This window comes from Podarcis bocagei (assembly GCF_964188305.1).
Source record: "Podarcis bocagei genome assembly, chromosome: 14".
In the NCBI taxonomy this organism is placed as follows: Eukaryota; Metazoa; Chordata; class Lepidosauria; order Squamata; family Lacertidae; genus Podarcis; species Podarcis bocagei.
In genome coordinates, this window is record NC_138139.1 from 6,854,365 (window position 1) to 6,866,609 (window position 12,245).

The following is a 12,245-nucleotide window of genomic DNA, read 5'->3' on the forward strand; positions in this document are numbered from 1 at the left end:
AAACAGAAATGTCTCTATTTGCCGCCACACTCATGTAGGGTAGCATTGCAAACAGATCACAAAGTTTATACACATCTATGTTACTAAATTAAGTAGCAGACAATATATTATCTCTCTGTGCTTTGATTCTGGAATTCTTGCAAGTTTGTGGCTCCCTTTTAAGGAGTCAAATGTAATCTGCTCCCATTCTCCAAAGACTTATTTGCATTTGTAGTTTTAGATATGAAAGGCCTTATTCCTTGGTGTTTTTGTTTGTAAAGCCCAGTAAACTGAGAATCAAGCTGTGTTGCCCAGAGATAAGCCCCATGTTTTTCAGTCCTGATTTGAAAAGCAGTGGCTCTTGAAGAAAGCTTAGGGGAAACTCCTGCTCAAGGAAATTAAATCAACTGTCTGTTAATCATACCATGTGCCAACTCCCAGACCACTCTCCCAATCGAGGGACCGTTAGATGTCCCTTTCTGAGCCTTGGTTGCAATAAAGGTGGGGGGGGGGACGACCCATAAGGAAAAGTCATTTCCATGGGGCTGGCCAATAAGTGCTTCACAGTAGTTTTCATGCCAGGAAACATTGCATGTGATGCAATGACACCAACACTTTTTACTAAAGATAAATTGCATACCATAAAACCAAGAGCAATTTCTGCAGCAATGAAGTCTGAGGGCCAAACTGGTCAGCAACTTTCAGTCCCCTTGAGTCAAATTCTGCCCATTTGGAGCCCTCTTAGTTGTCAGCCTGGTGAGGCAAAAGAGGTGTGGTGCCATCTGTGGCAAGAGGCTTAGCTGGTTGGCAGTCGAGTGGTGGGATCAGAGGCTGGGAATGACCCCGGTGTTGTTCCATTGGTAGCCTGTGGCAGAAAAGTAAAATGCTGCAACAGAATTTGAACCATCACCGCCATCTCTAGTGGCCCTGTGGGAAAATGAGTGGCTGACTGGTCTACTCTGTCTTCCAATAAACTGAGCCTTGAGGCACCATTTTGTTTCCCTGTCCTTAATGTTTGTTTTCTGTGCTGAGTGACCTTGCATTTATTGCCTGTGTCTTATCAGTCTTAGGGCTTGTAGATTTGCAGCTTAATGTTGCAGATAAGGTAGTCCTGTAGCCCTTGCAACCCAGGACGAGGAAGAAAGGGCAGCTTCTTTTTGCGGGGGCTCTTCCTCTCCTACCAGGTGCAGCTTTCTACATAGAAAAGTGAGTTGGGTTTTCTTTCCCTGAAATCTGATTGCAGGCACCTTTCTCTCATGCAATCACTAGCGTATTTTGGCCTCATCTGATTCATCAAATGGTTAACCTCCAAGGTTTCTTAGCCATAAATCCCACCTGCAGCTTACCTTTCCAGTGCCTCTCAAGAACATCAGCACTAGGTCTGCAACTTCTTAATTGACTAAATCATTTTTAAAAATACAGTGGTACCTCAGGGTACAGATGCTTCAGGTTACAGACTCCACTAACCCAGAAATAGTACCTCGGGTTAAGAACTTTGCTTCAGGATGAGAACAAAAATCATGTGGGAGCTGCGCGAGGCCCCATTAGCTAAAGTGGTACGTCAGACTAAGAACAGTTTCAGGTTAAGAACGGACCTCCAGAACGCATTAAGTTCTTAACCCGAGGTACCACTGTACTCTGCTAAAAGGTGTCTCAGTTTAGTGATGAACTGAAGACTATACTCTAGTTTCTTGAATTTCCCCTCCCCCCCTCAAAAAATAGGCCTCCATCTTCCTCTCTTCTAATTTCAGCGGGTGTGGGGTTTCCTTATGAGGTGGCCAGGGGCGATGTGTTTGCGTGTTTTTCTTTGCTTCACCTACCTCTCCAGTATTTTGTGTCTTCCTTAGCTGCCCACATTTGCTGATTTGAAAAAAAAGCCTCATGGGAGGAGCTACTTTATGGAAATCTTCTGCTGGACTTAAAATCAAAGTCCTACAACAAATGAAACTGATCTGTATAAAACATCACTTGAAAAAGAGACAATGCATGCATTTTTGTAAACGACAAAATCTTTAATAATATTTTTTTTAAAAAAATAAAGTTTGGGAAGCTAGGCAGGCTGGATACTGAGTGAGATCGCTGTACCTGATGGTGGTGGTTGTTTTTTTAAAAAAATTCAAACCAATATCTTGAAAAGTAAAAAGTAGAAAAATGTAGTGATTTGCACAGTAGACTGTGCCCCTTGCTTCCCTGTGCTTTGCAGGAGATCCCAGCTAAGGGTGATGTGGGGTTTTTAGGAAGCGTCTGTGGAAACTGGCAGTAGTACATTGTCTATTAACAAAGTGCTGTGTTTTGCTTGTTGTTCTGCTTCAGAACTTACTTGGTTCCTTTTTACTCATATGCATATGCAAATGTAATGCATTAATTGATTGGCTAATAGACCAAAGGGATGCGGGTGGTCTAAACCACAGAGCCTAGGGCTTGCCGATCAGAAGGTCGGTGGTTTGAATCCCCGCGACGGGGTGAGCTCCCGTTGCTCGGTCCCTGCTCCTGCCTACCTAGCAGTTTGAAAGCACATCAAAGTGCAAGTACCGGCGGGAAGGTAAACGGTGTTTCCGTGCGCTGATCTGGTTCACCAGAAGCGGCTTAGTCATGCTGGCCACATGACCCCGGAAGCTGTCTGCGGACAAACGCCGGCTCCCTTGGCCTATAGAATGAGATGAACATGCAACCCCAGAGGCGTCCGTGACTGGACCTAACAGTCAGGGGTAGCTTTACCTTTACCTAATTGACCAAAACCCATATGACTGATTGGCTAGGATTTCTGTAACCCACCCATTGTAGCAAGATGTCATTGCAGTAGCTCTTGTTTGCCTGAAGCAACCTCCTTGGAGCAGCCTGGCTGGGGTTGATGGGCTTTGTAGTCCAAAACAGCTGGAGGGCACTAGGTTGGAGAAGGCTACTCTAGAGCATAGTGCATTTGGGCAGCATCAAATGAAATGGATGCTTAATGGAATTTCAGTTTAGTTGCAAGGATATATCCTTGTGAGACTGGTTCATTCATCTGTTGTTTAAATTGATCTCTCTTTAGAGGCTGTTTTTCAAAGAAGAAAAGAATGTGTTCTTCTTAATAGGATAATGTATTCATTTTGCTTTTTGCTTGTTTTCTGTCTTAATTCTCAAGCTTTCATTTTTCTCCCCCTCTTTTAGCTATGTCTGCATTTGAAATTCAGCCACTTCCAGTGGAGGTGCATGAAGGGAGTGTGGCTCGCTTTGCATGTAAAATCTCTGCCAACCCTCCTGCCATCATCACCTGGGAGGTGAATCGGACAACCTTGCCAATAGCCATGGACAGGTATGGGTACTTGGTTCTCTTCCACTAAACCTATTTATTACACCTGCATCTTAACCATTCTTGCAAGAAGTTCAGGGCAGCAGTGTGTGTCGGGGTTGTCCCATTTTATTAGGGGACCGAGGTTAGGCTAAGAGAACATACTGTCACCCAGTGAGCTTAATGGCTGAGCAGGGATCCAAACTCTGGTCTCCCTGGGGCCAAGGTCAGCATCCTGCTCTGCTCATCATACTGGTTCTCTGATTCATTCTGAAACTCTTCTCCCCTCCCTTTCCACCATCCTTTCAGAATAACTGCATTGCCGACGGGAGTGCTGCAGATCTATGGCGTCCAACAGAAGGATGCTGGGAATTATCGCTGTGTCGCCACAACAGTTGCCAACCGGCGCAAAAGTGTCGAGGCGATGCTCACGGTTGTCCCAGGTATCCTGATAATATCTTGCTGACTCTAGCATTGCTCCATTGCATCACCTGCAGGCACTGACTTCCCTCATGGGACAACTGCCCAGATTTTCACTGCGGGTCTATTCCTTCATAATTTGGGGCCTGATCCTAAGACTTGCTGTGCCACATTCATGTTTGGTGGGTCTCTGCGTGTATGTCAGCTGTGCATTTCCATTTAACTCTCTGCTTGCTTGTGCTTCTTATTTTTTTTAAGCCTCCAACATTAAGCTTTTCCACAAGCCATCCATCATAGCTGGTCCTCAGAACATCACAACTTCCCTCCACCAAACTGTCATCTTTGAATGCATTGCCACAGGGAATCCAAAGCCTATTGTTTCCTGGAGCCGTTTAGGTGAGTCCTGAAACCGATCTTTGGCTCTTCACTTTGGGCAAATTGAAGACGGTCTCCTCTTTCATTTCCACCATCATTGTGCCAGATGAGGAAAAGGAGAGAAAGAGATGATCCAGGAGTTCCTCTTGTTTCCAATTTGTGTTTTCACACTGTTGCTGTAGAACCAGGTTGGGGGCTGGGAGTGCAGTGATCAAATGAATGCTGAGATCAGTGCTGGGGGAGAATCCTCCAGGACTTCCCTGGTAGGAGGCAAGAGTTTTTCCACAGACTAGTCAATGTGGAAGGAGTGTAGGAAACTTGACAGGCACTTTCCATCCTCTAAAGCAATGGGGAGAGGGAGCTGCGTTCCTCCAGGGGTCATGCATGAGGAAGGGCTTAAGCTCAGCAGCAGAGCATCTGCTTTGCATGCAGAAGGCTCCAATGTGGCATATCCAGCCTGAAACCCTGAAGAAGCACCACTAGGTCTATGGTTGAGAATCCTGGGCTAGATGGATCCAGTGATCCAACTTGGTAAAAGGCAGCTTCCTATGTTGAGGGTCACATGCCAGTGGTGTGGGGGTGCCGGAACCCCCTCCCTCCCTACACCCCTTCTCTGTCTCACACACAACATGTCCCATTCATATTTTTTCTCGCACACGCCACATGGCCCATCCCCTCCAACCATTCACATGCTTACAAGCACATGCTCCATTCATTCACAATCCCTCTTATGTGCACACAACCACCCATTTACATACAGAAACATGCAGCTCCTTCATCCATTCATTCTCTTTCACCCACAATCTGTTTCCAACCTCTTCTTCTTCCCCTGTGGTTCTGGCCCAGATTGGGAGGCCCATGCCTGCACTTTGCATCAGGAAAAACCTCCCATTCACGCCAGTGAGATATAAAATTCACCCCATACAAACTGCAGGTGTGTATTGGGGGGAGAGGCTATTGTGGATCAGGATCTTAGGATGGTGGATAGGATTCCTTTGCTCCTTGCTCATCCAGATGGGCCCCCTGTGTCTTCTGTTCGAATTGGGGAAAGAAGCTTCCATTAATTTCAGGTGGAATGCCTTTTCCTCTGCAGTTGCAGGCCAAATATCGTCCAGACTAAGACTCTGACATAGGGATGAATTCTTTTGCCACTGCTGTGACGCCAGTGCGGTTCTGGCCTCTGCGCCTGCTGTCTTCATAGAAGAAAAGCTCCCTTTGGAGCATATGGGAGCTTTCCCCCAAACTGCAGCTGTGGCCATGCTCTTAAAGCTGTGCCAGTGCAAAGCTTGCATGCTGTAAAAGAAGCAGGATTGCAGCTGATGAGCAACAGCACTACAGGCAAGACTTGTCTTGTGTAGAAGGATCCGGTGGCCATTGCCCCTTCACAAATGGGATGTCTGGAACTGGATGTTACCTGTTGGGGTCAGCTTCACAACAGTGGTTGGAAAGTGTTTAAGAAGCAGGAAGCATGGGAATGCCAAGGGTAACGTCAGCACTGTTCCAGGACTGAAGAGGTTATGCCTATGCAAGTGTTTGGGATCAGGTCAGGATGCTTTCACCCAATTCTAACTAGCTGGATGTCCATCAAACAAATTCTAGAATGAATTAGACTGGAGGTGGCTCACCTGTGGTCCTCTCAGATGTTGTGGGACTGCAGGTTCCATCACCCCTAACCATTGGCCATGTGAGCAGATGGAAAGTCTACAGTTTAGCCACCCCTGGATTGGATTCTTTGCTTAAGTGTAGACTTGTGTTGAGCCATCACAAAGAGAAGCTGGGCAATGAAGGGGGACTCCAGAAGGTGGAATTGGTTTATCCACCACCAAAGAACATCTTCATTGCTGGCTGGTTTTCCCCAAACAGACCATAAATCCATTGACGTGTTCAACACTCGTGTGCTTGGGAATGGGAATCTCATGATCTCGGATGTGAAAGTACAGCACTCTGGAGTTTACATCTGTCGTGCTACAATTCCTGGCACGCGCAACTTCACCACTGCGATGGCAACACTTGTTGTGCTAGGTGAGCTGACTTTGAAAGCCTCTCAGGGTTGGGTGTGAAGCAGATTTAGCCACTGAAGAAATGGTGTTACTCATTCAACATCAGGCTTTGAGAACCTGGTGTACTCTGGTGTTTTTAACTACAATTCCCATCAGTCCCAGGCAGCACAAGCATACTGTGTTACTCTGGAACAAAGCCTTCCTGTTGAGTGAAGGGTCTTGTTGCTTGGACTGGTTGAGGCTGAACTGTGAAAATAAAGCAGATGAGGAGGCTCTGTAGAAATACTCTACAGGAGGCATTTTATATTGGCACAGAAGCAGAGATCCCCTCATGTGTCACTTGATCTTAAATTTCATGCCTGTCCTAACCCAGAGGCTTGAAGTGGTGGGTTATGAAGCAGGGTATGGAACACCTGTAAAATAGCCAAATAGCATCTCATTAGAAATGGCTCCTACTTTGCAACTGCTTCCTGTTCCTCCCTCTTCCCACAAGAAAGCCACTCCGGACAAAGGTGCCTTGTAACTCTGCCCCCCAGGTGCTCTACATTTGGCAAGACTCTACAGGAAAGGGTTTAACATATTCTGGGATCTTGTCTGAGAAAGATTTTGGTTTCAACTTTTGTTTCATAATCCCTCAGCTCCCCCTTCATTTGTGGAGTGGCCGGAAAGCTTGACGAGGCCTCGAGCTGGCACTGCTCGTTTTGCCTGCCAGGCAGAAGGCATCCCAGCACCCAAGATGTCCTGGCTGAAGAACGGGAGGAAGATCCATTCCAACGGCAGAATCAAAATGTACAACAGGTGAGAACGGCCATCTGCCCAATGACTCTGGAGCTATTGAGGACGTGTGGGGAGAGGTGCTCCGCCCAAGGCAGAGTGGTGGATTTGGGGGTGTCACAGTGAAGAATTGGTAGGTCTGACCCATGGATGGCGCGGCAGTGTGTTCATTCCAGTGTGGCATGTGGATTGGAGCATCTTTGCAGTTGGTTGTTTTTTTAATTTTGAATAATTCCAATCATGTTCTTTCCATTATTTTATGTGCCTTTTTAATAGAAGTGAGCAGAATAAATCCCCAACAACGGTACTAAATAACAAACTTACGTCTGTCTCGCCCTTGTCACCATGAGAAATGTCCAACCACTGGTTTTAATGTTTGTTTGTTTTGTACATGGTACATCCAATCACTTTTAAAAATAAATAAAAATAAATCTGTACATGTAAAACCAATGGTGCAAATATATGAGTTGCACCTGAGTTGGTGGACAGCCTGCTCTTTCTTCTTTTTAATTTTTCCCTGGGCTCTTGTTGTCTGTCTGTCTGTCTGTCTAGCAAACTGGTGATCAACCAGATCATTCCTGAAGATGATGCCATCTACCAGTGCATGGCCGAGAACAGCCAGGGCTCCATCCTGTCCAGGGCACGATTGACGGTAGTTCTGTCCGAAGACCGGCCCAGTGCCCCTTGCAATGTCCATGCAGAAACTATGTCAAGTTCAGCCATCCTTCTGGCCTGGGAGAGGCCACTTTACAATTCAGACAAAGTCATCGCTTACTCAGTGCACTACATGAAGGCAGAAGGTAAGTATGGTATCTGTCTGATGAGCACCCTGAGCTGCTGCTTGGCTCCTCCATATTTTGGGCACAAGAGGCTTCCCTATAGAATGGATGATTCTGGGCCTTTTTGAGGGCAAGGGCAAATAAATCTGCTGCAGTCTTGAGGACCAGCATCCTCCCTCCTTCTCCTCTGGCTCATGCAAGTTCCTCCATAGACTTCTGCACCATTTCCTTTTATTTACCTTTTGCTCTCTGGGATAAATCATATGAAGAACTGTAATGTGCTGCCTAATCTGTGGGGTTTTAGGTACTGTAATACAATATCTGGCTTGTGGTTCCCTTGAAATGAATGTATGGAGAAGTCGCTGGGCCTGTTTTAAGGAGATCAAATAGCATGTGGCATTTATACTTCCAGTATCTTTTGAAAGCCAACTTTAACTGATGTGTCATTACTCTTCCGCTGATGAATCAAGTTTATATTCTGTGTGGGTTGTTAGGCCCCAGACTGTGTTTGGATGCATGTATGTCTATAATGGCACTTCAATATCTTCCCCAGACTCAGTTGCTTGCATTCAGATTGACCAATGGAGGAAGGATATGGTAGTTGTCACCCTTCTATACCCTCCAAGCTAGATTACTTCAACATGCTGTATGTGGGGCTGCCATTTAAGAGTATTTAGAGGCTTCTGCTATGGAGGCAGAATTCCCCTTTTTAGCAGGGAATAGATGGCCATGACTGTTGAAGAACTCCAATCTTACGAGATCTGGAGTGGCACCTGTGGGCTTCCAGACATGGTTTACGTGCCAGTTTCAACCTTTTAAATCGCCTGGGGTCACTTGAGGAGGCCCATCTCCCCATAGGAGCCTGGTCTTGTAGGTGGAAGTATAAAGGATTCTACTTCTAGCCCTGAATCTCTCATGGCTCCCTGTTGTGTAGCAGTTACCTTGAGCCGTGGGTCTGGCATAGTGATCACCCAGAAGGACCTGCTGCTCTCTCTCAGCCTCTCTGACCTTTTTAACTATTCAACATACCCAATATTTCCACACCTCATTATGAAGGGTCGTTGAGGTTTGCAAAAGAATGACCACCAGGTTGGTTTGTGTAAGAAATAAATTTACCTTCTTACATTTACAAAACACATTTTATAGACCAGCTTCTGTCTCACCAGAATATACTGAAGGTTTCTGGAAATTATATGGGTACAATACGTTAACTGTTTGATAACCGATGGGCTGGTTAAAAGCAAGACTTGGCTGTTGATTCCCCCTGGTTAATTGGCCTTGCCTGCTGCACAAATTGGATAGCCCGTGGTTCAGCTGCTGTAGCAGCAGCATCCTTAGCCTGTCCTGAAGCACTCTGGGAACTTTGTGGGAACTCTTGAATTGCCGGAGGTGTATCTGGTCTCACAGGCTCTTGTTTGAAGTAGTTAGCTAGCGTTTACTCCTATGCTGCCTTTTCCACTGAAAAAAACTCCACAGCTCACAATGGTTAACACAAAGACAAAATTCAAGCAATAAAATGCAGCATGCAAAAATGTAAGACAGCAAACTCCTGCCATCTTAAAACAACAGCCACCTAAAAGCCAAATACAACTATCACCCTCCCTAAAGACAGGCCAGTCCCAGCCCACCCCCCCCAAAAAAAATCAGTGAGCGGAAGCAAGGGGAAATTCTCAGGCAACAAATCCTCCCTATAAAGGTACCGGGCAAGGGAGTGGCTGAAAAAATATGTACCTTGATGCTTCTGCACAATCTTCCCCCATGCAAAAAATGAGGTGGGTAGGTCTACATGCCACCTGCGGGATCAGATGCAACATGCCTCTGAGTCCCAGTTGCTGGAGTCTGATCCAAGATCAGCTTAGCTCTTCTGACGTCCTTGTTTGTAGCTGCACTGTCATGGAGGGAAAGCCGAGAAGTTTCTTCCACTTCCTGTTGAAAAAAGGCTGCACTTTTCACACAATCCCGATATTGCTCCATTCGCTGTAAAGAAATGCAACATTTCTAAAATATGCTCCAAAAATCTGGTCATATTTTCCTCCACCTGCCTCACAGGCCAAATAATAAAAGTTAGCATTGAATACAAATTGGGCTAGGGGCAGAGGTAGCAGAGAGAGAAAACAAACAGGTGTCTGCTGAGAGCTACTTAAAGAAAAGAAAAAGGTATTTCAAACTGGGGCAGGGGAGATGTTTGTGGTACTAGGGAGAATGGGGACTTGATGAGGGAGCGTGTTAATTCCTTGTTAGCGATTAAGAAAAGGAACAAAGGAATGGCTGATTGGGTGGGAGGGAGGGGGAGCCTGCCTTGTCTTCTCTGCTGCCTCTTCGAGGCGGGGGCTTCCTTTCCTCCCCATGGAGTCTTCCCAGCTATTCAAGACAAGAAGGAGCCCTTTCAGTTTGGGTTCAGGGATCCTGTGTAGCAGGTCAGAAATCGTGCCATGCAGTTCCTAATTAACCAGCCATTAATTAGGGTGTTGTGAGATGCTCATAATCTTGCCTAATTAAAATGCTATCAAGTTAACTCAAAACTGTGGGAAAACCGACTGGTGGAATTTTTGTTGTTCAGGTTGTAGAGAGGTTCTGTTCTTAGGAGGGGAGGCTTAAACTGCTTCAAGGAGCGAGGTTTGTGGGTTTTTGTTGTTTTCACAAAGTTGACAAGCAATTTGGCATGAATTGTGCATTAAGGAAAGGGCCTCTGGCTGCCGCCACCAGCTGCTTTCTGCTTTAGAGCTTTGCTGTATAGGAATGAAGCAGGACAAAGCCCCCACCAAGCCTACCATGCATTTATGGGGCACGTTTGGATGTAAATTGCTGCACTCATTAAGGAGGAAAAGCATGTTTTAAACTAATCCTTGTTGCTCTGTCCCTGAACTAAAACAGGTACACAGTCCTGTGTGCACCAAACAGAACAAATCTATTCACAGGATCATTTGAGTTAAAATGGGGATCCAGGGGTCCAGAGCATCTTCGTTTTGATTTGGTTGGTGTTTTTAAGCAGCCACAGCCAATCACTCGCCACCCCCAGGGTCCAAAATGAGAGGTGCCATAAAGCAGGAGATCCAGAGGCTGTGATGGCTCCCCTCTTGTGCCTTCCTGCTTTCTCTTCACAGTTTGTTGTGGTTTAGTTTTCTGAATGGCGTTTTTGAGCTGAATCAGCACATCCACAGAGAGCCTTCTGTTCAGCACATCCCAAAGCCCCATGTTCTGTAGCAAGGCACAGTTTGGTAGCATGAAACTGCTTTCACTCAGACGACAAAAGAAACCCCATTCTGACCCAGTCCAAATATTTTTCTCAGAAATGCCCCATTTTTAGTGGTTGGACTTACTTCCAAGTAAGAATGCCACCTTGTAGTTCAATCCTAAACCTCATTACATACAAGGAAATCTCCCTGATTTATTCTTGCCTGGCTTAGGGCGATTTACCAGGTAAATGTTGATAAGATCACAGCCTTAAACATATAATCCTGTAGAGAGGTTTCAGGTGCATTTATTTCTGTTTATTCTTTCTGCATTCCAGGTTTAAATAATGAAGAATATCAAGTTGTTATTGGAAACGACACAACACATTATATTATTGACGACTTGGAGCCTGCCAGCAACTACACCTTTTACATAGTGGCCTACATGCCGATGGGAGCTAGTCAAATGTCTGACCATGTGACACAACACACCCTGGAAGACAGTAAGTTCTTTTTTTAAAAAAATACTTATATCCTGCCTTTCCCCTGACAGGGACTCAAGGTGCATTTTAAAGCTAAAATAGAAATAGCTAAAAACCGAAAAAGCAACAATTAAAAAATTAAAGTGTGTGTGTGAGACAGAACGAGAGACTTATCCTGTTATATCAGAGGGAAAACTGTTCTTCTTTCTGCTTCTCCTCCTCTTAGTCCCTCTGAGGGCTCCTGAGATCAGCTTGACAAGCCAAAGCCCCACAGATATTCTCATCTCCTGGCTGCCGATTCCAGCCAAGTACCGGCGAGGCCAGGTCGTCTCGTTCCGCTTGTCATTTCGACTCAGCACCGAGAGCACCGTCCAGGTTCTGGAGCTCCCAGGCACGACCTACGAACACCTTTTAGGGGGCCTGAAGCCCGACAGCATCTATTTGGTTCGTATCTCTGCAGCAACTCGGATTGGCTGGGGAGAGGCCTCCCTGTGGACTTCTCATCACACGCCGAAAGCCACGAGTGTCAAAGGTGTGTCATCTTTTCAGTTTAAGATATGCCCAAATAATGGACCTTTCAACTGAAGTCACTGCAAAACATCTCTAGCAAGCTAACCTGAATTGCCCCTGGTGTCCTTTCCTTTGAAGTGTTGTCCTTGCAGCCCTGTGGCTCAACTGAAGTTTATATTTGCTGCTTCATGAACTCATTTCACCTGCATTTTATGATGTGGGGCATTAGTTTTGCACAGACTTTGCTCTGTAGGCTGTGTAGCTGTGGGTGTGGTACACTGGACCTCCCAGGGGTTTTACAGGAAGGGAAGAGCCATGGCTCAGCAATGGTGTGTGGGAGAAACTTCCTGGCATTTCCAGGCATGCCTGGGAGAGACATTTCCAGGCTGAGCCAGGTGGGTTAATGGTCTGACTCAAGATAAGGCAGCTTCCTTGTTTTCTGCTTGTTCCTCCAATGTGAAAAACAACTCCCCTTCTTTTCC

At 45.9% G+C, this 12,245-nt stretch overlaps 1 protein-coding gene across 2 annotated transcripts in view; it reads left to right on the top strand.

Moving 5' to 3' along the window:
• PRTG (protogenin) overlaps window positions 1-12,245 on the top strand; it is an 86,289-nt gene that overhangs the window by 37,601 nt on the left and 36,443 nt on the right. For both annotated transcript variants that reach the window (XM_081170519.1, XM_081170520.1), the window contains exons 3-10: window positions 3,130-3,274; window positions 3,560-3,693; window positions 3,929-4,066; window positions 5,909-6,067; window positions 6,684-6,843; window positions 7,372-7,619; window positions 11,110-11,274; window positions 11,480-11,785. In XM_081170519.1, the coding sequence (XP_081026645.1) occupies window positions 3,130-3,274; window positions 3,560-3,693; window positions 3,929-4,066; window positions 5,909-6,067; window positions 6,684-6,843; window positions 7,372-7,619; window positions 11,110-11,274; window positions 11,480-11,785 (1,455 nt within the window). The remainder of the gene's footprint in view (window positions 1-3,129; window positions 3,275-3,559; window positions 3,694-3,928; window positions 4,067-5,908; window positions 6,068-6,683; window positions 6,844-7,371; window positions 7,620-11,109; window positions 11,275-11,479; window positions 11,786-12,245) is intronic.